The sequence below is a fragment of the Poecilia reticulata genome, linkage group LG19 (assembly GCF_000633615.1).
Source record: "Poecilia reticulata strain Guanapo linkage group LG19, Guppy_female_1.0+MT, whole genome shotgun sequence".
In the NCBI taxonomy this organism is placed as follows: domain Eukaryota; kingdom Metazoa; phylum Chordata; class Actinopteri; order Cyprinodontiformes; family Poeciliidae; genus Poecilia; species Poecilia reticulata.
The window spans coordinates 22,349,928-22,375,604 of NC_024349.1; the positions used below are offsets into that span (position 1 = coordinate 22,349,928).

The 25,677-nt window shown below is 41.1% G+C and overlaps 3 protein-coding genes across 7 annotated transcripts; 1 reads left to right on the plus strand and 2 right to left on the minus strand.

Moving 5' to 3' along the window:
- Positions 1–11,748, minus strand: amz2 (archaelysin family metallopeptidase 2). 5 transcript variants are annotated; one of them, XM_008437808.2, is made up of 9 exons: positions 11,677–11,748; positions 9,581–9,869; positions 4,549–4,582; positions 4,409–4,446; positions 4,178–4,306; positions 3,921–4,084; positions 3,027–3,203; positions 2,120–2,172; positions 1–899 (listed from the first exon to the last, which is right to left on the minus strand). In XM_008437808.2, exons 1-9 carry the CDS (start codon positions 11,677–11,679, stop codon positions 761–763), a joined length of 1,026 nt encoding a protein of 341 aa, XP_008436030.1. In that variant the 5' UTR covers positions 11,680–11,748; the 3' UTR covers positions 1–760. The 5 variants fall into 5 exon arrangements, with proteins under 5 accessions (XP_008436030.1, XP_008436028.1, XP_008436027.1 ...); XM_008437806.2 differs by adding an exon at positions 10,268–10,341 and having other exon boundaries at positions 4,409–4,582; positions 11,677–11,691; XM_008437805.2 differs by having other exon boundaries at positions 4,409–4,582; positions 11,677–11,747.
- A 352-nt stretch (positions 11,749–12,100) lies between these two features.
- Positions 12,101–14,603, plus strand: LOC103481962 (protein FAM104A). Its single transcript, XM_008437810.2, has 3 exons — positions 12,101–12,649; positions 12,837–12,942; positions 14,159–14,603. Exons 1-3 carry the CDS (start codon positions 12,633–12,635, stop codon positions 14,399–14,401), a joined length of 366 nt encoding a protein of 121 aa, XP_008436032.1. The 5' UTR covers positions 12,101–12,632; the 3' UTR covers positions 14,402–14,603.
- Positions 14,604–15,693: 1,090 nt separating this feature from the next.
- tepsin (TEPSIN adaptor related protein complex 4 accessory protein) lies at positions 15,694–25,625 on the minus strand. Its single transcript, XM_008437811.1, has 13 exons — positions 25,539–25,625; positions 25,189–25,261; positions 23,713–23,804; positions 23,547–23,640; positions 23,383–23,450; positions 22,825–22,906; positions 22,665–22,736; positions 22,376–22,564; positions 21,883–22,066; positions 19,633–19,746; positions 19,472–19,550; positions 18,656–18,790; positions 15,694–18,572 (listed from the first exon to the last, which is right to left on the minus strand). Exons 1-13 carry the CDS (start codon positions 25,575–25,577, stop codon positions 17,955–17,957), a joined length of 1,839 nt encoding a protein of 612 aa, XP_008436033.1. The 5' UTR covers positions 25,578–25,625; the 3' UTR covers positions 15,694–17,954.
- Between the last annotated feature and the right edge of the window lie 52 nt (positions 25,626–25,677).

A 25,677-nucleotide genomic window follows, 5' to 3' on the forward strand; every position in this document is an offset into this window, starting at 1 on the left:
TAACAAAAAGTAATTTCTTCTTTTTTTAATCTATTTTTTCTGTATATTAATCATTTGTCATTTTGTACCAAAGATGCATTCAATCACAATAAAGCAATGACGTGATTTGAACTTCTTAATTAAGCGTTCCAGGTGTATTTTTGTGTCATGAACCGATGGCTCGTGTATTGATCACATCAGACACTGAAGAGCCTGCATAATGTGAACACATCCATCCATTCAAAATGACCTGCTAATGCTAAAGTGAGCATAAACACATCAGATTGTAGTTTGCATTTCAGACTAAAATTTAAATGTGACATTGAGTTCCTTAATTCACAGGGTTTATTTCTCCTGTTTGTCTTTCTAAGTATGACAGTCCATCCACATTTCTTCTGATTTCTAACTTGTCCTATCAGTGGGACACATTTGTCGAAGTCCTCAGTTTACACAATAAATCAATAAAAATATCATAATGATCCTCCTGCATGTTTGCTCGTGATAACCAGCTGCACTTGTGACTTGGTTTTTTCTTTGTGTTTGAGCCAAATGAAGGAGAAACAATTGACCTAAAAGATGTCATTTGAGTATTTCACATGTTTTCATTCATTCATACACCAAGCTGTAGGCAACTTGGGGTTAAGTGTCATGCCCAGAACATGAGGAAGTTGCAAGCTTCCAATTGCAAGACCCCAGGTACAACCTCAAGAGGCTTAAACAAAACTCTTCATCAGCTGTCTGAAAGCTGGCAGTCACTTCTGCTAACTTATTTCCAGTTTGTTCAAACAGCTGCGGAGCCACAGCCGGGATTTATTGAAGGCTTCGGTTGGTTTGTGAAAATGGATAGCAGAGTGGTGAGCAGCTGCCCCCTCTGCTTCTGACAGCTGACTCTCATCATCTTCCATCCACTGCAGTAAAGCCTGTTGAACACACAGATAAAATAACTTACAAGAATCAAAGTAAAAATACCTTATTTTCCGCACTACAGGGCGCACCTAAAAATCTTCAATTTCCTCAAAAGCCAACGGTGCGCCTTATATATGGACCAATATTGAGCCACAACAGGTCTAGCAACTACGGTAAGCAGCCGCCGACTTCTTTTTCGCCCGTAGAAAAAGAAGAAGCGCGCGGCGCATGCTGGGATAGTTGTCAGAACGCTGGTTTGTAATCTATTAATAAAGTTTGACTGACCTATCTACCTACCGACCGTCTAGAATCAGGTCGTCTGCAGGTCATTTAGGACCATGTTCTCCACGAACATGCTGTGCGCGAACGGAGAAGGGTGACCATCGTCCGGCCACGCCCCAGCCCAGTCGCGGAAGGCTCTCCTCGCCGACTGGAGTCGGACTGTTTTGTTGACATTCCGTTTGGTGCAGCTCCGTCTAGTTGATGCATAATGTAACTCCAGCCTCTATTGTAGCGTCTATTCTATGCGCCTTATAATGCGGTGCGCCATATATATGAAAAAAGTTTTAAAATAGGCCATTCATTGAAGGTGCGCCTTATCGTGCGGAAAATATGGTAGTGTGATGATGAATAAACGCTCCCAAAATATGAAGAACACAGTAACCATCCATTTATCAATGACTAAATAAATCATTTATGCACCTAGCCAGTCATATTTATGGAATCTTCTTGGAAGTACAAACATTGTGAGCAGCAATGTTGGCAAAGTTGTGTTAGGGTTTTTTTTTTTATGTTTTTTTTTTGTGATCCATTTATTTAACAAACACAGATGTACAGGAGAAATGGTTTTCAGTATTGTTAATTAAAAATAAATAAATAAAAGTAACAAAACGTGGGACTTGATACCAGCAGAGGAAAATGTTTCTAAAAGGTTTACAAGATACTTATAGTTCTGGGAGAGTCTCTAATCAGCAGACTAACTGGTTTTATATAGAACAAACTCCCAGAAAACTGCAAAACAGCTGAAACACTGAGATCCTTTAAATCAAGACTACACATCCACCTGTTTAGAGTTCTGAAATGGAACATAAACCCACATATTTAATGTGTTTTGATGATTTTAACGATGGCACTTGACAAAATGCAATGTCTGTTACTGGTTTTCACGATTATTGTCTGCATGATGCATTTATGATGGTTTCATGTTTTCATGATGTAAAGCACTCTGAAGTGCCTTGTTGCTGAAACGTCAGGTGAGGTGGTCAGAGTTGGGTGAAAAAGTGTCATCTACCAAAGATTCAGGTCAGGGAGAAGAAAACAACGCTGTAGGTAGGTGTGATGCAGATTCTCTCCGTCAGCAGAGCGCGTCCTGAATGCTAAGGCTAGTTAACATAGCCACTGGATAAACGGTTTTCCTGGAATGCTGAGTTGCTTCTCTGCCATTAGCACATTGATCTGTGAAGTTGATTGACAGCACTAAGACCCGCCTCTGGATTCTGATTGGTTGTTTCTGACCTGGAGCGCTGCATTTCTCAGCAGCTCAGGAAGGAGGTGGAGGAGACATTATCTGCCTCATGCTACATTGTCACAACATGGTAACGCAAATATGTGCAAAATAATATTTTTTATAAAAGTTACAATCTGCAGCTTTAAAGCAGGGCAGGGAAATCTGGGAAATAGATAGGAGTTCAAAATAGAGCTTGAATTTGAAATAAATGTTCAAATCCAACATTGTTTTTTAATCCTGTTTTGGTTGATGAAGAATTTATGAAGGAGAAGAGAACAATTTTAGAACAAGATCCTTAAAATGTTTAGAGATTAAAAAAAAAAGAAAAGAAAGACAATGTTATAAATTGTTACATAAAATCCTTCTTGTGGAGTGGAAATATACAGCATTCCGTTAGGGTTCAAAATTCAAGCAAATGCTGAGAAAGAGGTTTTTTAGGATGTACCAGCTCAGCACAGTGAGGTTAAAATTCAGTCTGCCATGTGAACTCAGGCGTGTCAGGGAGCAGAACACCGACCCGGACGCTACCAGAAAACAGGCTGACGTAATCAGAGTTTCTCATCATCATTACAGCATGAAAATGTCTCCTGTACATTGAACAGTTGAGCGTACATTAAGCAGAGTGTAGCTTTACCTTGTATCTGTCAGCAATTTTAAATCCAACTGCAACCTGAAGCTTGTGAAGGCAGATGGGACAGAAGTCCAGTGGTCTACGATCAGACTCCTCCAAGTGGTTTGATCCCTGCATGACACAGTTCATCCACTGGCAGTGCTTTATTCCAAACATGTGTCCAGTCTCATGGGTAATGGTCTGCAACAGCATGTTACATATACCGTATCACAGCAAATTCACAAACAGCAGTAGTGAGATAAAATGACCTGCACTTGACGCACTGAACACACAAAGACTCAACGCATAATAAACCTGGGAGAGTTCTCTCTAAACATATTTTAAACCTTAAAATGTTGAAGTCATAAAATATAATTGTCACTTCAGTTTTTGCAATTATTTTCAAAATAGAGTAGTTTTAGAGTACTATTTTTCAGAAATAAAAAAACCCACTGAAAGACATTAGGGTCATTGTAGATGAAAGGAAAAACAGGAGTAGCACATTTTTGACAAAACAAACCCAGACATTTTTTAATTAATCTCAGAAATTTGATAGAAAGAAACTTGGAAATTTATGAGCTTCAAAGGTTAAGAATTTTCAACTTTTGGACATTTCCGAGATTTTGTGTTTCAAATAACTGTTTTTGACTGATCCTTTAAATCCCTGGCTGGGGGTCATAGTTTGATAGGTCTCCAAGCTGTCAGACATTTCTCCTCCTGCCTCCTTAATGGGCCAATCAGGAGCCGAGTTCAGCTTCCTCAATATGATGTCATCACACAATCGCGTAATGCAACTTCCAGCTGTGTTCTCAGCTGTTCTGTGCTAACTTTTTAATTGATTTCAAGCATGAAAAACAAGCCAAAAATATGAGTGCAACTGAAAATGTGTAAAAATGATTCCATATGCCCTGTAACAACCTTGCAGGATCGAAGCAGTAGAGTGCTGGTGATGGGTGGAGTGTAGTATCCCTGGAACACAGAGTAATCTCCCTGCCTCGGCTGAAGCTTCTTCTTCAGCCTCCCAGCATAATTTCTGGAGTAAAAGTGGTCGTCATATCTGGCAAAGCTGAACACACCCATCCTTGATGGGGGTGGAAATTAAAGTCACACTCTATACATTTGAGCACCATCTAGTGGTCGCTGTACATTTTCCTTAATGACAACAAAAAGCTCACCCTCACTGAGAGAAGCCTGACCAAACACAAAGTTCCAGGAGTCTTTTGGGTAGAGGTCAATCATCGTGATTCCAACTATGCAGAAAGCATCTTTTGGTTTTCTTTTCCCCAGAAACTGTAACAAGTCACCTTTGTTTCAAAGGAAACAACAAACAAGTCGTGTTTGAAGGGGAAGTATAGGCAACTGACATCGTGAAGCAAAGCTTGGATAAAGAAATATGTCTGAGTTACCTGTGAGAATCTGCAGGTTGTGTGAGCTGCTGTTCACCCTAAAGGAGCATCCTGTTTCAGACACACCAACAGCTGGAAGCAACTTAACAGAAAGCCCACAGAAAAAGGCCTGGCAGTAATCTCTGAGCCATTCAACGTACCGGTCTGTCTGGAGTCCCACGTCTCCAAAAGAGCCTGCAAACAGACACACAGTTTGACATTTCAAAAAATATTTTTTGCTTAATTGAAACACACCTATAAAAAAAACTCGTTTTTTGATAAAAAAAAAAAAGTTGGGACTACAATGAGGTGGTTTCTTGGCCACTTACTTGTAGAAAACACCACAGTGGCAAAATTGTGTTTTTTCAACATTAGTGGTTTTGGAAACACAACTATTGTTACACATTTTTACATTGGAAATGTGCTCAAAACTTTGCTGATACTCTGCTCATCGGAAAAAAAAAATTCACAATTGCAATGTTTCTATTAAGTAAGAAATACGGTTTAAATCAAGTAAATACGTTTGTCCCCATTGTTAAGTCGTAAGTAGCATACTGCGCATGTGTGAGATGTAAGGTAGCAGGAGGCGGGACTAGAGCTGTAGTTTTTTCATTCTGTTGTGTGAGGAGCGCATGTTAACTGTTAATGGCGACCATTAAAGTGTGGATGCTAACGTCAGCACTGTGATTATTATTGAGTCAACATTAAAGAATCTTTGGCGATAATGTCTATCCTCCACAAGAGGGCGACTCAGCCGTTTTCACCAAATACACAGGCAAGCGTAAACGGCGTTCAAACCCAGAGCAAAGCCCAAGAACAGCTGCAGGGACTAATCCACTCGACAAATACGGAGAAGAACTAAATGTGCAATATATTAGAGCACTTATCACTGGGCAAAAGACTGCCCCAATAAAGGAGAACATGTGAAGCTAACAAATGTTGAGGGATCAAAAGATGATGTTGAAGAATGTAATATTACACTGTTTTCAAACGAATCCCCATCTGACACACAGATCTTCATGGTAGAAGCTTTGGGATCTGCTGTGATTGACACTGCCTGTACAAGAACTGTGTGTGGTGAAAAATGGCTTGCAGATTATGTAAGTGGGCTGCATCAAAGAGAATTGTGATAAAGATTAAAGATGAAAAGAGTGCCAGACCTTTCCGTTTTGGGGACGGAAAACTGGTGCAATCCACAAGAAAGGTGATTATTCCTGCAACAATAGGAGAAACTAAATGCAAAATTGAGACAGAAGTAGTTCCAGCAGATATACCGATACTTTTGAGCAAAACATCACTGAAGAGAGCAAGTGTTGTTTTGGACATTGCTCAATACAAAGCAATGATGTTTGACCAACCTGTAAAACTTGAACTGACATCTTCTGGACATTACTGTGTAAACTTAAGAAAGGAAAGGATCGATAATGAAAGCCAGTTTAAACAAAGTGAGACACAAAGTGATGAAGATGAAATTCTCATTGTGACAGAAAACATAACAACAAAAGAGAAAAAAAACAGTACTGCTAAAGCTACATAAACAATTTGGACATGCCTCAGTTGACAGACTACAAAAGCTCTTGTCTTTCTCAGGCAACACTGATGATGAAAGCATTACAATCCTGAAGGAAATTGTAAAAAACTGTGAAATATGCATCCGGTACAGTAGAGCAAAACCTAAACCTGCAGTGGGTTTACCCATGGCTTCAACGTATAATGAAACTGTAGCTGTGGACCTACATGAGCTTGAGCCAGGATTGTGGTATCTACATGCTATCGACCATTTTACAAGATTCAGTGCAGGGAGCATTATCACCACAAAAAGACCCAAAGAGATAGTGAAACACTTTATTCACTGCTGGATAAGCGTTCATGGCCCACCACGCAGATTATTCACTGACAATGGAGGTGAATTTAACAATGAAGAAATGAGAGACATGGCTGAACATTTTAACATTGAGGTTAAAACTGCTGGATACAGTCCATGGAGCAACTGTATGGACTGTGTGGAAAGACACAATCAGATTCTCACTGAAATGCTACTCAAGGTAAAGAGAGACAACAAATGTGACTGGAAAATGGCCCTGGACTGGGCTTTGATGGCAAAAACAGCATGCACAATGTACATGGCTACAGTCCCTATCAACTTGTTTTTGGTCAAAACCCAAACCTGCCTTCAGTTCTAATTGATGGACCTCCAGCATTGGAAACTGATGTCAATACATGGATGGGTCATCACACTGCAACACTGCATGGCATGAGAAAAGCCTTTGCTGAGGCTGAATGTTCTGAGAGGATCCGAAGAGCCCTCCGAAAACAGCTGCGACCCACAGATGACAAATATGAAACAGGAGACAAAGTCTATTATAAACGTACAGACTGTCAGGAGTGGAAAAGGCCAGGTGTGGTTATTGGCCAAGATGGTGTAGTAATATTCGTCAGGCATGATGGAACGTATGTCAGAGTACACCAGTCTAAGCTGAGAAAAATTAATGAGATGCAAGAGAAACTAGAAGAAAGTGAAAACGAAAATCCATTTAAAACAGATGACCACCTTTCAAAGACACCAGCGGCGGTACTTGATGAAGACCATGATTTTGAAAGAGAACATGAGGAGGAGATGGCACCAACAAGCAATGAATCACCTGATGTTACAGAAAACAGTGAATCCTCCTGTGATCCAGTACAACCTGAAGAGGATGGTCTCCCAATGACACACACAACTGTAAGTGAAGGAATAAAACTAAAAGCTGGACAAGGAATTAAATACACAGACAAAGAAACAGGTCAAAAATATGCTGGAAAAATAACAAGCCGGGCAGGAAAAGCCAGTGGGAAACTCAAAAACTGGTACAACTTGGAATATACTGAGCCAGAGGAAATTGCTGGATCCACAGGGTCCACTGATATGGGACAAGTAAGCAACCTCGAAGTGGTTGAAAATGTCAAGACCAATACTGACAACAGAGATGAAATATTAGTAGTGAACGTGGATATAAACAAGCTGAACTTGAGAACTGGAAAAGAAACAAGGTATTTGTGGAGAAAAAAGATGAAGGTCAGAAATGCATATCAACGAGGTGGGTGTGCACACTCAAGAAAACACAAGTAGACATAGTACCCAAAGCTAGACTGGTTGCAAGAGACTTTGAAGAAATTAACATTCAAGAACTTCCTAAGGATTCACCCACTTGTTCCTCTGAATCACTAAAGATGGGCATAGCTGTTGTATGCCAAAATAAATGGAAGCTGAACTCTATGGACATCAAAGCAGCTTTTTTGCAAGGTAAAGATTTAACACGGAATATGTATCTTCGTCCACCTCAAGAGGCAGAGAGTGAAGGAATCGTATGGAAGTTAAATAAATGTGTCTATGGCTTGACAGATGCTTCCTTGTTCTGGTACAACAAGGTGAAAGAAACCATGCAGAAGCTGGGAGGAACTGTGTCAAACGTTGATCCAGCTGTCTTCTACTGGCAAGATGATTTCTGTAACGTGACAGGAGTTCTTGCATGCCATGTAGATGACTTTGTATGGGGTGGTTCAGACACGTTTTCTTCAGCTATTATCCCCCAACTGAAAACTGCTTTTCAAGTTGGACGACAAGAACATAACAGCTTCAACTACATTGGAATGGAGGTTCATTCTCTGCAGAATGAAATCCGAATACAACAGCGTGCATACATTAAAAACCTACAGCCCATTCCTATGGATCCCATCAGAGCACCACAGCGGGAGGCTCCATTAACAGACACAGAAATGGACATGTTAAAATCCAAGATTGGACAGATTCTGAGGGTAGCAAGACAAAGCAGACCTGACATCATGTGTGACATATCCATCTTGGCGTCAAACACAAAACATGCTACAATTCAAACATTACACTGTGCAAACAAACTGATCAGAAAACTTAAATCTGAGGAAGTTACCCTCAGATTCCAATGCTTATGAGACATCAAATACCACAAGCTAGTGGTGTTCAGCAATTCCTCAATGGGAAACCTCTCAGAAGGAGGGACACAAGGAGGACATCTAGTCATGCTGATGGGAGAAGATGGAAAATTTTCACCCATATGCTGGCAATCCCGACGGATTAGGAGAGTGGTACGAAGCACGTTAGCCGGAGAGATTTTAGCACTTGCAGATGGGATTGATAATGCTGTCTTTTTTACTACACTCTATTCAGAGCTCATGGTTGGTGATGGCACGTGCAACATCCTACCCATTACCTGCCTATTACCTGTGTATTACCTGTGTAACAGACAACCATTCCCTCCTTGATGCTGTCAAATCTACAAAATGTGTAACTGAAAAGAGATTTCGGCTTGAGATCAGCAGCATCAAAGAACTTATGGGTTCTGGGACAATTCAGGAAATCATATGGACACTTACCAAAGACCAACTTGCTAACTGCTTTACAAAAGTGGGGGCGTCTGCCCTTGGACTGCTGAGAGCCCTAAGTGAAGGGAAATGGCAATTTAATAATTAAAACAAACAAACAAAAACACTACTGTTCCTTACATAAGTTAAGTTCAAGTAAATGGAGCTAAAATAAGTAAAGTTAAAATGCTACCACCGAATGTTATTTTAGCCTGTTATGTGTTCTTTAAAGAAAGAGGGGAGATTGTTAAGTCGTAAGTAGCATACTGCGCATGTGTGAGATGTAAGGTAGCGGGAGGCGGGGCTAGAGCTGTAGTTTATTCATTCTGTTGTGTGAGGAGCGCATGTTAACTGTTAATGGCGACCATTAAAGTGTGGATGCTAACGTCAGCACTGTGATTATTGAGTCAACACTCATGATGTCATTAAAAAACGCGCCACGCCTTCGACCTTCTACCACTTCCTGTCATCTTCATTTTTTTCCGACAGTAGTAACATCCTGCTGTTCATCACACGGTGATGTGAAAAATGTGCTTCCATTGCAGATCTGTGAAATACACTAATGTTGATATGGCCTCAGCAGAAAAACTTTTTATCAAACATGAGTTTTTTTCTAAAAAATTCCTCCTTTTATTAAGCACATTTATTTCTGTAATTTCAATTTGAGCAATTTTATGGTCTTTGGAAGCGCAAAGACCTGTACATCAAATTTGTAATACCCCTTGAATTTTTTGACAATCTTCAACCTTCTAAAAAAAAACGCATTTTACAAGAAATTAAAAAAGTTCAAGTCACATTTAGCACAAGCTCGCTCACCTATAGTTTGTATGTAAATAGTGCTGTGGCCTGCGTCAGGCGTCTTGCGGTGAGGGTCTCTATAGAAAGCCTCAAAGTCTTGAGGTTCCTCAGGATGAGCAACGATCCAGTCCGAGTCAGAGTGAAGAGTGATGGGCTGGAAGAGAGATCCTCGCTTCCCAGGGTGCAGTCCTTCCTCCAGAAGACGCCTTTCTCCTTCTGTGTAGTCGCTGTATAATTTAGCCACAGCAGGTAATTTAGACACCAAAGCTGAGCGGAGTTTCTCCTCAGAATGCTGGACCACGTTCATCTGTGGGATGGGGGTCCGGGGATCAGGGAAGCGAGACAGAATGAAGTTATATCAGAATAATAAAAACAAAACTTTTATTGTGTGGTGTAGCAGTGACCCCCATGTCTCCTCTCTTTATGAATTTCTCTACATATTCAGTAATGTTACACTAATGTTACAACATAGAAATCTTCCCATGCAGCACATCTCAACTGTATATTCATACATATAAAAATAAATAATAAAATTAAAATTGGATGAAAATCCAAATCAATATGCACAAGAGAATAAAATTCATATAATTTGGCTCAGCTCAGTTTCAGACTGATAATATACACTAATTTCACCAAAAAAAAATATAGTATCAATGCAGTACAGTACCAGATATTATTCTGTGGTGAATTACATAAAAAACAAACCTTTAAAACGGCAGCAAAAGGCACCAATCAGTGGACACAGCAGCTACAGCTCAAAACATAGAAATCTTCCAACGCTAGTAGAGAAAAATAAATACTGAGACTACCAAACACACTATATGGAACAAAATCAAACAGAAATTTTAAAAACAGCTATTATAATCTTAATCTTATATTTATGCACCTTATTAGCAACTAAATTTCATTTCATAACTGCTAGCTTAGCATACAGAGAGCTCGTGGAAACCCCAATTTACCAGCACAGGCGGAGGGGGCGCGCGACGCTCTAAGCTCTCGCATATTGACGAGAAAACAGACTGAAATATGACCGAAGAGAAAATTTTAAAGATATTTGTAACATTATCACGTTTCTTAGCAAAGTAATTCATAAAACGGTGGGTTTTATTTCGCAAATTACTTGACATAAATACGGTTTTTACATCTTTATTGAATTGGGTAATCCATTCAGCAAGTACTTTTACTTTTAATACTTAAGTATTTTTAAAAGCCAGTACTTTTTTACTTTTACTTAAGTACAAATGTTAATGTGGTAGTTTTACTTTTACTTGAGTATATTTTTGTCTGTGTGTTTGTACTTTTACTTAAGTACATTTTTTGAGTACTTTCTCCACCTCCATCTAGGCAGATGACGCTTGCTGGCGTCATCTGCCTAGATGACGCCAGCAAGCACTGCTAATCCACCTCATTTGCTTATGCTGCTCCTTTTGTCTGGCTGTAAGGTTAGAAAGCTGGGCAGAAAGACGCTGAAGTCGGAGAAGCTTTGAACTTCCTTCCCCTCTCTCTTCATAATATGACAGATCATAATATTATGTCTGATTTGTGCATGAAAATTGACAGATAAGAGTTTGTTCAGTTATACAGCCGTTTCTGACTCAGTTAATGGCTGTACATCACGTGACTCAACTACATGGCTACTACTGGTCCAAATATTTTGTTTTTATGGAAAGGTGTGGTAGAAATTCATTTACCTTTGGTAAAAATTCATATACTTTCTCAGTGTAGGTTTATGCAGTTCACGTTTCTTTACACCTGTACACAACATTTACACAGTAATGCGTATGCTTAAACAGTTATGTACGTGCGCTGCGACTAATTTCACTGTAAAGGTAAATATACCAAGAATGGGTTTTTTATGTGAACTGAAGCTACTAAACACTATCCTTGTGTTTAGCATGTCACTAGCCTTTGCTAATTGTGTGAAATTCCATCGCTTGCCTGGGTAGTGCCTAATTTAACAACAGAATGAAACATTTCCTTTCTTCTTCTTGATTATAATTGGCGGGTGGGTAAAATGTTTGGTATGCATTACCGCCACCACCTTTCCTTTCTGAAATAGTAGTTTCTATGCAAGTAGAAAATGTAACTGTAAACAGGAGCTAGCAGAAGCTCACCATGACGTTAACGTCCAGCTGTACCCGATGACGCAATATAAACACAGAGGCGGAGTCTCAATCAGGCTGAAGTCCGCATCAATCTTGTAGTGTCAAGATCGAAACTTCACTAAAGGGCTATTCCGCCTCATTTAATACTGAAATACAAAGAATCGCCATACGTGAACTGGATTGTTTTGAACTGCGTACAGACTCTGTACAAACCTTTATTTATTTTTTGTAAAAACTCAAAAACTAGACATTTCAATGTTTTTGTTTTCCCAAATTGGAAAAAAAAGGTATTTCGTAAATCACATACTATATAATATGTAATAAGTATAAAATACTATATTTTCTTTTTTTTAAAACCATTCTAAAAGAGTTTGAACTAGATCGGCTAATGGTCGTTAAAGCGGAATAGTCCTTTAGTCAAGTTCTGAATATGATGCCAACTTCATCGTCTCAGAGAAGCCGCTTTCTGAAGCGGTACTACTACTGAACGACTTCCTGGTGCCTGGGAATTAGAAGTTTAATATCTTCCTAATTTATCTACTGTTGTGTTTCTTTGAACCACCGCGAGGCTCATATAGCAGCTCGACGCCATAAACGGTCTGAATACGAAAGCGGAAGAAGTGTTTGGCTAAAGTAGTTAGCTGCGGGTCGGTTCGCTCCCTTCTCGCCGTCATGCCTTGAGTTCCCCGAGATTACGCTGCGTGAACGAGAACACGCACCAGTAGGTTCTGTGGGTTCGCTCAGAGAACACGTCGGAGAACCGAAGAGAGCCGGACTACCCAGTGCGGGGGCTGGTGTGTTAACTGTACAGAACCGGCTCCACTCCCCGAGGCTCCCCGATGAGATTAGTGGGGATGTGCCACTGAGTCCCACCGAGAAATGCTCGTAAAACTAAGCCGCTGTCAAAGCCTCTGAGGGAGACTTCTCAAGCCGGTGCCAAATATCATCCGTGTCAGGCTGCTGAAATGCTGACTGGTAACAGGTAACGGAATGAGTGTCGTCATTTACTGCATTTTATTGAGATGTCATAGTTTCCTCTGGGTCTTATTAAAGACGGTGTGTTCAGATGTGGAACATATGAGTATGTGGCTCTATTTTTGGTTCTTCTTACTGCCTCCCCCTTCCCTGCAGTTCCTCCTGTCACACACTCTTGTCCGGTTTCTGCACAGGAAGCGACACCGTAGCGGTGACAGCGCTGAAGACCAGCAGCTGAACCCTCAGGCCAAGAGGTCAGGAGGGGGTCCCTGCCTGCTGGTGTCGGACCTGGACTCGGAGGTTAGCTCTGCGCTTCAAAGGTTCCCTCTCATTCTGCAGCGCATTGCAGAAAGTATTATTACCGTTTGAGTTTTTCCATATTTCGCGAAGGATGCCTGATTTTCACAGATAAAGAAGTCTGAATTTGTATTCAGCCAGCGTCAGTCAATGTTTTAAACCAAGAGTGTTCAAAGTGGGGCCCGGGCCGTTCAAGAATAAATTAAATAAATTAGGACAAAACTTCCACACTTAAATTCAAATCGTCTTACAAAAATGTTAGACTCAATACAGATTTACCATCTTCTCTAAGTTTTCTGGTTTCATGGTAACTTCTACTCACTGACTTTACTCTAAAATCCACCTTGATGCCATCAAATCTGCTTCTATAAAATGATTAAAACTTGGTTAAATACAAGTGTTTTCAAGAGAAGCATGACCTCGATCCAGTTTTTGCTCAGCATGAACAAAGTATTTGTTCATTTTTATTCAGCTGAGCCCAGAATGATGAGCAAATTGCCTTTTATGGAAAACATTCAAAAATCTGAGGTTTTGGATTTATGAATCCATTCCTATCTACTTTTAGTCATTTCCTTTAAATAGTTCATACTTGGTTTGCTGAGAAGGAAAAATAAAATGGCAGCAACACTTTGAGTGATAATTAGTTTGTAGATCCGAAAGTACAATTTAGAAGAACCCCATTTTACCTGTTGTTGGCGACGGTTCTCTGTTTTGGACAATATCACTTTATCAAGTCTTTTCAAACATTCCTGACTACAAAATAAGTAGTTAAAGTATGTATGATTCGTGCTGATGTTGTATGGTTATTGACCATTGCTTAAAATTGCAACATCTGTATCGTATCGGAAGTGAAAACATTTCGTCAGGACAGCCCAACTGAAGACCAATGTTTGCTAAGTTATCAGATTTTTTGGACTAAAAACATTGGAAACCATTTATCGTCTTCCTTCCATTTCACAAATATTCATAATTTTTTATGTTCACATAAAATCCCAATGAAATGCATTTAATCATGGTTTTAAGATGGTGTGTGAATACTTTATCACTGTAAATGTAATAAATGTTCTTGGCAGTGGAAACGGTGGACATTTAGCGTGTGTGATACACACATAGTTCTGCTTCTCTCAGGAACTGCACCACTCTCTGATAGAGCTGAGAATATTTTATTTAAAGCCCCGCATCTCCTCCTGCTCTCCCTCCTCTCTGTATGCATCTGCAGTCCTCCAGCAGCGACAGCAGCAACGGAACCAGCAGTCCAGAAAGGGCAGCTGAGGCCAGCGCCGGGCCGAGCACGCGCCACCAGAAGAACTGCTGCAGACCGGAGCGCGAAGACTCGGCTGGCTCCTGGCAGCGCCGTCTCCATGGACACGGGCAGAGCGCCTCCTACGACCACATCAACAGAATCCTGCGGGAGGCGCACTTCAGCAGCCTGCAGACCAGAGGGTGGCTGGGCTCGACGTGACCTTTGACCTCTTCTGTCGTCTTATTTAGTGCTGAAACCTTTGACGCCGTCACAGCATCCTGGCGCAGGGTGTCAGGGGTGGAGGCTGGGGTGTGTGTGCGGGTGTGTGTGAGTGGGAGGTTACGGGAGCCGCTCGGCTCGTCTTATCATTGGTTGAGACCATAAGCACATCTACGACGGCGTATTAGTATCGTAGTTAGAAGAAAAAAAATCTGACATTTTTAGATTAATCTAAATTTTTCTTTCCTTCTAGAATAAAACAAGTAAATTTCTGATTTTGGAAAGTCGAAAATTTGCTAGAAAAATCTCAGAAATTTTGAGGGTAATCAGAAACTTGGAAGTTTTCAGTTTCAAAATTGAAAACTTTAAACTTTTGGAACTCAGAAATGGCCCTGATCACGGCGTCGTACACATCCGCCTTTCCATGGCCTACCCACTGTGTTTGTTTTTTTGTTTTTTTTCTCTCGTGCTGTGTTGATGTGTGTGTGAGTGTGTGTACGCACCCTGTGCACTTTATCAAGAAGTATCATTCTTTTTACATGCGTGTGTTGGTGCATGGACATTCTTCATTGGTGCTAATAACAAGTGTGACGATAATCCAAGGTGCTTGTGAACTGAAATAAAGGTACAGTACGCACTTTACTCTAGTTGGCTGCATGTTTCTAAATAGGAAGCTGGTCATCTTCAAAAATGAATGGCTGGTGACATTTTCATGGCATAATTTAATAACGGCATATTATCGACATGCATAGTCATGCTAAAAGTGTTTATTTAAAACAAAAAATTTTGTTGGTAAAATAACATTGAAAATTGGTTAAATATTACATTTTAATACAGAGACTAAAAGAAAATACACATTGTTTTATGCTAACGTCAAGGATACATACATCAGTAAAATGTTTTAGTCTCCATATCATTTGTATAATAACAGCACTAGTGTGCTGCTTTATCACAGCACAGGCTTTTCTAGCACATCTTTAAGAAACACAAAATAGTTTACCCACAACATAAAGATATTACAAAGGCCACATGAGGTTTACTTCTTCACCCAAAACTTTGCTTTTCTTTCTCCTGTGTCGCCAATAGATGTCACTAAAACGAAGCTGTGATTGAAAGAAGCCTTCCCACGCTGTGAAGTGGAACAATCTTTTTATTGTGTTGAGTTTTTATTCACCTTTGCTTAATTCTTTATTCAGACGTTTTAAATCTGAAGAAAGGATTGGAGGATTTATTTTCCAGATGGTTAATAATCACCTAGAAAAGAAACTGAAATATTTCCATCCAACTTCAACTGTTGTTCTAAATTGGTTTATTTCACAAGACTGCAATGGAAGCAATTTTTTTCTCATCACGAGTCACATTCTTTTTACATGTGCCGGATGTTGCCGCTTGTGCAAACCATGAAGAAGACGACGACAGGAAGTGGTAGGAGGAGGAGGATGTTCCCAGGAATGACTCAATAAACACTTTGTTCATCTTGAATTATTCTTAAATCTTATGGATAAAATGATTCTGTGCCTTTCTTCTGTCTTTTTTTATCTGCTCACATTCACATGGCTGCACATACCCATAACATGTAAGAACACCAGTCTACACAATCCAAACGTCAGAGAACTTTAGGTTTTAAAAGCATACATTTTTAAATCTTGAATGTAGTAACTACAACATGCCATGCTAAGCTAAGTGTTGAGCCAAAACCTCACTTCAAATCTAAACCTCACTTCAAATCTGATGTGATGTTTTGGTATTTGACACAAGAGGGCACATAATTATTTAAAGCAGCCTGAAAGAACTTTATTTCATGCATCATGGCTAATTTTTTATGCGTTCCTCTTAAATATTTAAGTTAAGAGTTCGACTTGAGCAGCAATAAATAAGTACTGAATCGGTTATGCTGTAAAAAAAAAAAAGTACAGCATGTTTTATTGTTCAGCAACATGGCTTGTATTCACTGAAGCAGTTTATTTTTACATAAGGTTGTACTGCACTTTACTGTAGTCTGTAAATGTAACGTGACATTTGAAGAGACTGCAGATGCTTCAAACACTTGTCCCATCACAGATTCAAAACCTCAAATATGAAAAATAATCCATTCAATTTTAAATCATGCACATTACAACCTTTCAACTACAATTTCCCAGACATTTTCCTCAGGTAAAGAAAATTTCACACCCACATAACAGCTTAGTAACAAAACATATGGAAGACTAATTTCATTCCAAGGTTTGAGGTTAAAAGAAAAGCATCTGTAGTGCAAATCACAAATAGGGGGTTCCCTTAAAGGTTCACAACATGCACCAGAGGTGTTGGTCGTTACTTCAAAAAAAAAAAAAAAAGAATCCTGAGATAAAGCAACCATGAGCTGTAAAACAATCTTTGTTCTCTGAATCTCTGATTCTGTGCTTACTGCCTTTCAACATTGTAAGGCATGTTTATATCCTGTTATTTCACAAAACCTCAAGATGTTATAATACTTCATAGAAAATAAACCTAAGGCATCAAAGTTTGCAGACCCTCAGCCCCCCGTCAGGACAGACATGTTTCTCTGCAGTTTTCTAAGTCAGACTCTTGGCTGAGTTTGTTGTTGAAAGCAGCAAACAGACAAAAAAAAAGTTAATCTAACAGGGACAATGTTCAGGCATAATAATATGACCCTTGTCAAGTAGTGTGTTCATCAGCCACAACCAGTTAAGCCATGGACTCAAATGACTGGTCTAACTAGACCAGTGAGGGAGTGCTTTGGTGTCTGGCACCAAGATCCTTTAAAGCACACGTGTCAAACTCTGGTCCTCAAGAGCTTTTAGACTCTGCTTCAAAACACCTGTAGTCACATTTTTAGGTCACGCTGAAGAACTCGACTCCATACAGAGGATGTAGTTTAGCCATTGATTCAGGTTTGTTGGACAGGGGATACATTTAAAAGTTGAAGGATGCTGGCCCTTGAGGACTTGACTGACAGCCTCACAGGGATTTTGAGCCAAAAAACCTTTGAATCGTTGACGATGAGAAACAAATTACGATAAGAGTTTTCCACAGTTGTCAAAAAGAATAAGACATTTTAAAAAGTGTTGACACAAATAGAGGCTTTTCAGGCCTGCTAGAACAGAAGACACTTCCACATATGGATACTGGTGTTCCAGCACCATCTTGATGCTTTTTACTCAACATGGTTGCTGACTAAAATGGGATAAACCTGACAAAAACAGACAGAGCTCAGTTCATGCTATTCCTACAAGCAAATAGTCCGATCGATAAGGCATCTGTAGGTGTTTGTGAGCATAAAGTTGACCAGGTACTACCAGGTATCACTTCAAGCAAAATCAGTATCGGCCAAAATCGGACTCGGTAGGTCAAGCTATTTAAAGATTGGTGATTAGCCAAAAAGGTGCAATCAATGCACCCCTAAAAATCCATGTTGGTGGTCATAATGTTATGCCTGACTAGTTGTACATGGGGTAAAGTTATAAGTTGTTAAATAAAAAATAAGTTACAATAACCCTTTCTGAAAGGCTATATATTTGACATCGGCGTAGAACAGAAGTGTAGCAGGTAGTCAAGAGTTGAGAAAGGAGAAAACGGATACTGGTTCTGGAGCCGATGAGACAGGCCTGCAGCCTGAAGGTTCCTCCTCTGTGTTTTCAATCCAAACCATGGAGGAGTTCTGTGAACATTCAGCGTTAAGTCCAGTTTGAGTCACGCTCGAACTCTCGTCTGTCTTGTTGGACTCTGCGTGCGGGATGCCTCGTCCGTACCCCCTGGTCACCAGCTCCATCCCACTAAACAGACTCAGGCTGCTCTGATTGGCCGGCGCACTCTCGGGTTTAGAGGTAAGAGAGGGACTTTCTTTGTCAATAAGTTCTGGGTCTCCAGCAGTCCTGACTGACTCGACCTTATTGCTGGTCAGATCGTCCAGTTGCTCCAACGTCGAGCATCTCCAAGTCTCATCCAGACTGGAAGACGAAGACAGGAGATTTTGCGGTTGGATGATGCTGGACGAGAGCTCAGACTCATTAGGTCCAGAAAAGGTGTCGGCTGAGTTTGTTGCTTCTGAGCTCTCCAAGTGTGCAGCGGGGTGACACTGATTAGACGTTGCCTGATGGCTGCTTTGCGCCGCGTTTTGTCTGGTGGCTTGTTGTGGTCCGCCCATCAGAGCCTCAAACTGTCGCAGGATCTGGAGAGAGACGATAAGCATTCCACCTAATCTCAAACCCTTTTGACCTCTCAGCCCCTCCCTTCCCCGTCTTCCTCTCTTACCTTGGTAGCCTTGTTGGCCACCGGTCCTGGAGGGCCCTCACTGAGCTGGCAGAGTCTGAGCTGAGTCGCTCTGAATGTTTGCTCCAGAGCAAGAAGGTCGGAGGTCATGAGGCAGGCGATAGCACACAGAGCCCGCTGCGGGATTAGAGAACCACAGGTTTACAGGAAGAACAACTCCTCACAGCGGACTGAAGGCTTGTCAGAAGGAGTGCACCGATCTTTAAATAGCCTGACCTGCTCATTCCGATTTTGGAATCGGAATGAGTGACTTTTCAGACAATCAAGTTGGCATCAGTGGGGTGTCACCACCCTGATTAAATGTCATGATCAGGGAGCCTTCAAAATGTGTCTGAAACACTACAAATTAGGTCACTTAACTACGTCACTGCCGTTCAAGTGCAACATATGTTAACGTTTTCACAAGCTTGAACTAAAAATGGAGTCAACCTTCGTTAGGTACATTTATTTCACCTTTTCTCTCCCTCTGCTTCAGACAGTTGCCTCTAGATTTTCTTCACTCCTGAGAGCAACGCAGTGCACGGCAGCAAACTTTGCAGCCAGACAGTCAAGAGCCTACAGGGTCTAGTCTGGGTTGGTTTTTGAAAAATAAAGTAACTCTAAATGCTTCATAATATTTAACTTCAAGGCGGCTTTTATTTTACGCCACCATCAGTTACATGTAGAAGAAACCCTGGATTTGATCAGTAGATTAGATCAGTTTCTAAAGAATCGACCCGTCGCCGATCTCCCAAAATGAAGGAAGTCGGGGCCGATTGATCAGTGCACCCCTGCCTCTCTGTGAGGTGTTTTTTTTACCATCTTAACTGTGTATGATAGATCTTGAAGCTTGCTTGAGAGCAACTCCACCACAACTTCACAATTAAGAGTAGAACACCTGAGAAGGAGGGAAAGAGACATTAGCATAGATGACAAAGAGAAAGAGAGAGAGCAGTTTGAAGAAGAAGAGAAGCACAGACTCTTTCAGGAAGTGTTGACTCTCCTCTCTGGTCAGGAAAACTTTGGATCCTTCAGTCAGTCTGCTGATCAGAGCCATCTCCTGACCACAGTCCCCCAGCTGCAGCGCTTCGGTCCTACATGTGGAGAGCAAGGCTTTTACAGAGCAATCCACTACAATGCAATTTTAACATCTTGTTGGTTTGGTTCAGCTGTAGTCCAAGCATTTTTGGTCTCATGAAGGTGGATTTATCTGAGCAAAAGCTAGATCACCCAGGCAACCGAGCAGAGGCTATTCTGTGGCAGTTCCAAGAAGAACCACACAAGAAGCTGAAGAGGCGAGCGTGACGCGGTTCCCCTGGTAGATCTGTCTATAAAACATGACTCATTAAAATTCACAACATTTTGAAGTGGGGAAGCCAGTTAAAGACTAGCTGGACACAGAGAGCTTGGGGAAAAAACCCTCACAGCCACTGGAATAAAAAGAAGACTTACGTTACTGAAAGAAAGAAATGAGTAATTATTCACAAAATATCCAGAGAAATAAAAGTGTTTGAGTTATTAGGTTTCAAATAGGGGTGACTGACAGGGACTGAGCATTTTATCATTATACTTTGAAGTACTTAGTGCTATAATGACAACAGTGATACAAAAATGTTTCAGGTGACTGCATGGAGCAACATTCAGAGCATCATGTGGAAAAACATTCACATGTGATATAAGCGTCTTTGGGGCGCCGCTTACTTGAGCATGATTTATGTCACTAAAATGATTAGATGAAACATCATTTAATCATATTTTCAAATTTACTTATATTTATTGATGCTCTGGTGGAAAAAAAAAAAACAGGGAACTTTTTTTTTTTACATTAATTGAAATTTATGGTGACAATGTTAAATCAAAAATGTTCACAATAAATAATAAACGATATGATTAAAAAGTAAGTTTTTTTAAGTTTCACTTTCAAATGGAGGACTTAGACTTGAATGCGCACAATGCACAGACAACAAAAGTAACAGTGTAAAAACTCAATGACGTCATGCATTATTTTATCCATCCATCCATTTTCTTCCTCTTATCCGGGGTCGGGTCGCGGGGCCAGCAGCTTCAGAAGGGAGGCCCAGACTTCCCTCTCCCCAGCCACTTCTTCCAGCTCCTCCGGGGGAATCCCAGGGCGTTCCTAGGCCAGCCGAGAGAATATAGTCCCTCCAGCGTGTCCTGGGTCTTCCCCGAGGCCTCCTCCTGGTAGGATGTGCCCGAAACACCTCGCCAGGGAGGCGTCCAGGAGGCATCCTGACCAGATGCCCGAGCCACCTCAACTGGCTCCTCTCGACGTGGAGGAGCAGCGGCTCTACTCCGAGTCCCTCCCGGATGACCGAGCTCCTCACCCTATCTCTAAGGGAGAGCCCAGCCACCCTGCGGAGGAAACCCATTTCGGTTGCTTGTATCCGTGATCTCGTTCTTTCGGTCATGACCCAAAGCTCATGACCATAGATGAGGGCGTTATTTTATATTATATTTATTTTATATTATATTTAGAATTCCTAAGTGCACTTTCTGAACCATTTGAAAGGTTTGTTTCAGTTTATTTTTTGAATGTTTGATAAAGGTAGCCTACCCACCAATTTTATCAGCTTCAGTTTCTTTATTATTTATTTTACATTGGTTGTTCTATTTCTTTTTGCACCGATAGAATAAATTAAAGTTGTTTTTACATGTTTGTTAGATTGTAAAGTTATTGCTGTATTTCAGTGTGCTGTATTGGTGCAGTTAGCAAACGATGAATTTATCTCAAGGACATTTATCTCTATTTCAAAAAAGAAACGCTTTAAGTCGATCTCGGGTTTTTCTGTACCAGATTGGTATCGGCCGATACTAAACCAATAACACTTCCAATAACTTCAGTATTGGAAGTGAAACAAGTGGATCGGAGAGTATATAGTAAGTGTCAGCTGACAGAGGAGGTTCAGGCTTGTCCTGAGCAAGTTTACGCTTAAAAAAAAAAAAAAAAAAAAAAAAAAAGCCCAGCTTTTCATAGTTTACCCCCAAAAAACTCCTAAACGTAGTTAAACAATGAAAACAGATGTGCGTGCTTTTTCCTAGTTTTACCTCCACTAGGTCTGGATTTCAACACAGACGCTGATGGAATAAAATGGGACCAAATATAGTTAGATGAGTTCTGAGGCGGAGACACATATTCACTAAGTATGTAAAACTCAGTTAAAAACCACAGCAACATGTCCAGCTAACGGATTTTAACAGCAGCTACTGACCGTTCAGAGGGGTCCCCATTACTTTCTCTGCTGGCTCCTGATTGGCTCCTGCTGCCAGCTGACTTGCTGCCAGCAGAAGCTCTGCTGTTGGCGGCCATGTCCTGTGAGGAGTTGTGAGAGGAGCCGTTGCTGCTGTCCGTCTCTTCCCATCCGCCCCCCACCTGCCCCGGGCATCGCTGGCTGGCTGTGGCGATGAGGGGACACACAGAGAAGGGATTTATTTATCTTTACGTTACCATGCCGCCAGGGCTGCATCGGCTTAGAAAAAGCAGAAAGTTGGTTTACTGCCTAAACTGCTGCACTGTTCCACAGGTTGGGACTTTGACTGGGTCGTTCTAACACATGAATATGTTGTATCTTCATCGTCGTTGTCCACATCGCAATTATTCACCATGACAACAGAAACAAATACACTGACTTTGTGGCTGCAACGTGGCGAAAACACTGAGAGGCTGAAGGAGTAATAATTTAACTAACAACACAAATGTCTCGCCTTTCGATCTGTGAGTGGGCAGGTTATAAGCGCACGCTGCCACGGCAACCTCTATTGGTGCGGATGGCGCCACGACGGCCCGGTAGTGGTTCTCATGCAGGCGGATGCCCTGGTGCTCGGTGGGGGGAAGGACGGCGCTGGCCACCACCTCAGCAGCCTTATGGATCTTATCCAGCAGGGTGTCGCTGCCTACACACACACACACACACACGCACGCGCACACACACACACACACAGCTTCAGCATGGAGAACGCTCCAGAGACTGAACAACAAACCGCAGTCCCTCACCTGTCCCCTGCGTCCCCGGACTGTACCCAAATCCCTGCAACCCCGACCTTTGGGAGCCTGCTGACCCCATTCCTAAACAGAAACAAACACACTGACAAGTGTTTGTTTCCGAGGTGAAACATCACAAAGCTCTTTTTTTTTAAATAGCACATATACTAACCCACAGATGTTGGGCCTGTGGTGTGAGGAGCAATGCTGTCTTTGGTGGAAACTGTATCTGTAAAAAGTAAACGGGCCACTTCCTGTAAAGACAACAGTTCAAACTTACAGTCACTGGAATCAGAATCCCTTTATTGTGAAAGAAAGCACAACGACATAAAAAAAAAACGGCAGCTCTGGAAGGCAGTGCAAATACATAAACAAAAGAATACATCATATGTAAATGAGCAGTATTATGTATTTTCCAGGCACATTGTGCCATTTTATAGCACAATCAAGTAGCTGTTACCTTCAGTTGCTATAAAAATTATGCATTTCCAATTTGACTTCGTAATTTAACGCCTTGAAATTGGGCCTCTGTCTCTTTAAAAACTCTAGTTCTTCCTGAAACTCTCGTCACAACATGACTTCTCTATTAACCCTTTAACCATGTTTTTACCAGCGTCTCACTGAGAAGTGATCTATAATGAGATCAGCTGAGAAGCAGTTCCACCAGCTGCTTGCTAATTGCTGATATCCTGCGTCAGATATCCAAGTCAGATGATATCCTGCGTCTCACCTGTGCTGCACTCCTCACTCTCTGGTACAGCGCCGTGCCGTGGACGGGATCTGGAGCGCCGCTGTAAGCTGAAAGGCAAGTTTGCAGAGCATAAACAACCTGCTGCGGTTCAGGAAGTACGTGGAGCCTGAAGCTCCTGAAAACATCCGAGGGGCGGGGCTCACTCGACGCCTGCTGGATGAAGGTGGAGTTCCTTCTGAGCTCCGTGAGGAAGTGCTTTGAACCGTGTCCGCACAGATGGATGAAGATCTTCAGCACCTGGTTGGGGGAGAGGAGAGGCATCAGGAACCGAGAGGACAGGGAGGCGCGGCTGGCGCCGGTCGCTCTCACCTTCAGTTTGACGTGACATGACTCCACTTGAAGCCTCTCCAGGAGATATTCCAGCAAACACTGGCCATAACCGGACGACTCGTGGCAGATTTCTAACAGCGGGGTTAAAGGTTAAAGGTTCGTTTTGATAAAGAGCAGCATCCTCTACATGAGTACAGCTTGAAAATAATCTAAAACATCAAACATAACATTTCATCAGAGCTTTTCTAAAAAAAAAAAAAAAAAAAAAAAATCTGGAAAGTGTGGCAGGCATTTGTATTCATCTCCCTTTATACAGATTGCATGAAATCTAGGGCTGGACAATAAATCAATGACAATATATATTGTGATAGGCACGTGATCAATATCAACAGATATTGATAGAATATTCAATAATTTCACTGAACTCCAATTCAGAACTGCACAGCATTCTGGGGGATGTAGGCAGGGGTAAGGCTTTAGTTGCCCAACCTCTCACATTAACTTACTCACTCTTTGGTTACCTAGCAACAACCTGTTGAGTAACTTGTGCAGCAGCAGTTTCATGTTTTGCCACCATGCCTCAGAACTGCTTAAAAACACAACAACAACAACAACAACAACAACAAAACAACGACGTGGAGAGAAAACTGGATAAAACATGACAGGTCACGCTACCGTCTTGGCAGTATGTCAAATATTTAAAACAAAATACTAATCAAGAATTGTGGATATTGACTGATATGAAACCCTTATATTGTGATAATCCAGTCCTACCAAAATCAGTTTCTATTTTATTAAACACTGTACTGAACCCTCCCCCCCAAAAAGACAGCATCCTGTAGACAAGGGGTGACCAATGTGTGGCCCGCAGGCAAATTATGGGCCCAAACATGTCAGTGAAAACTGCTCAATTTATCATCATAATGTGGAAAGAGAATGAGCAACTGTTGACTGACTAAAACATTAATAAAGATGCAGAAAAGAAGCCACCAGCTCTGGAGGAGCTGCAGAGACAAACACATCAGATGGGCGAATCTGTCAATCAAGTTAATAAGAGTGGCAGAATGAGATTTATTGTTGGAGGAAAGCAACTGTTAACAGTTTGCCACAAAACATGTAGGAAACAGAATGCATTAAGGTCAAATGGGACCAAAACTGACTTTTCTGGCCTCCATGTAAAAACACTTTGCAGTGGTAAATCTGTATAACGGTGAAACCATGGTGGTGGCAGCATCTTCCTATACTATTCTTCTGCAAAGACATTAAAGAATAGTTGACTTTAATTTGTAAAAAAAAAAAAAAAAAGAAAGAAAGAAAAAAAAACCAGAAATGTAATATTTTTCTTAATGTTAGCCGTTAACATAAAATCCCCTCCAAAAAATATCCATATAAGTTTGGGGTGTCACTATGCTGTATTGTGTGAATACTTTTATGCTGAGTGGAACCGTGTAGCACTGAAGACTGAGATCTTGGGGGAAAAAACCCTGCAGGAACCCAACAGCCAGACAAGGATACTTCCAATCTCCTGGAAAAGGTAGCCAGGACAAGGAGTTTCATCATCTGCAGTTGCCTTCATCAAGGTGGGGATCTAAAATTATTATTATTATTAGGATATTAACACACAGGAGCCAGAAAAGTTGTTAATAGTAATATATATAATAACACAGTAATTTTCAGCTCTAACAAAATAAGATATGTCAAGATAAACTTGTTTATTTAGGTGTTTAGCTTGAATGGTAGCAATAAGAAGCTACAAGCAGGATAAAGCATTAAAGGAGAGCAAGTTAGCATTAGCTCCTACTTGTCATCTTCCTCTAGTGTGTTAGCTGCTCGGTCATCATTCAACACAAGTTAAATTCACTTACTTTCTGCAGGAAAGATAAACGTTCCATAAATGCTGCCATGATTTAGCAGTCCTAGCTGCGTGTCACTCATTTTCCGGCTAATCTGGGAAGGTGGGTTCAACATTGACAGATAGCCAATCAGAAGGCAGTAAATAGAATA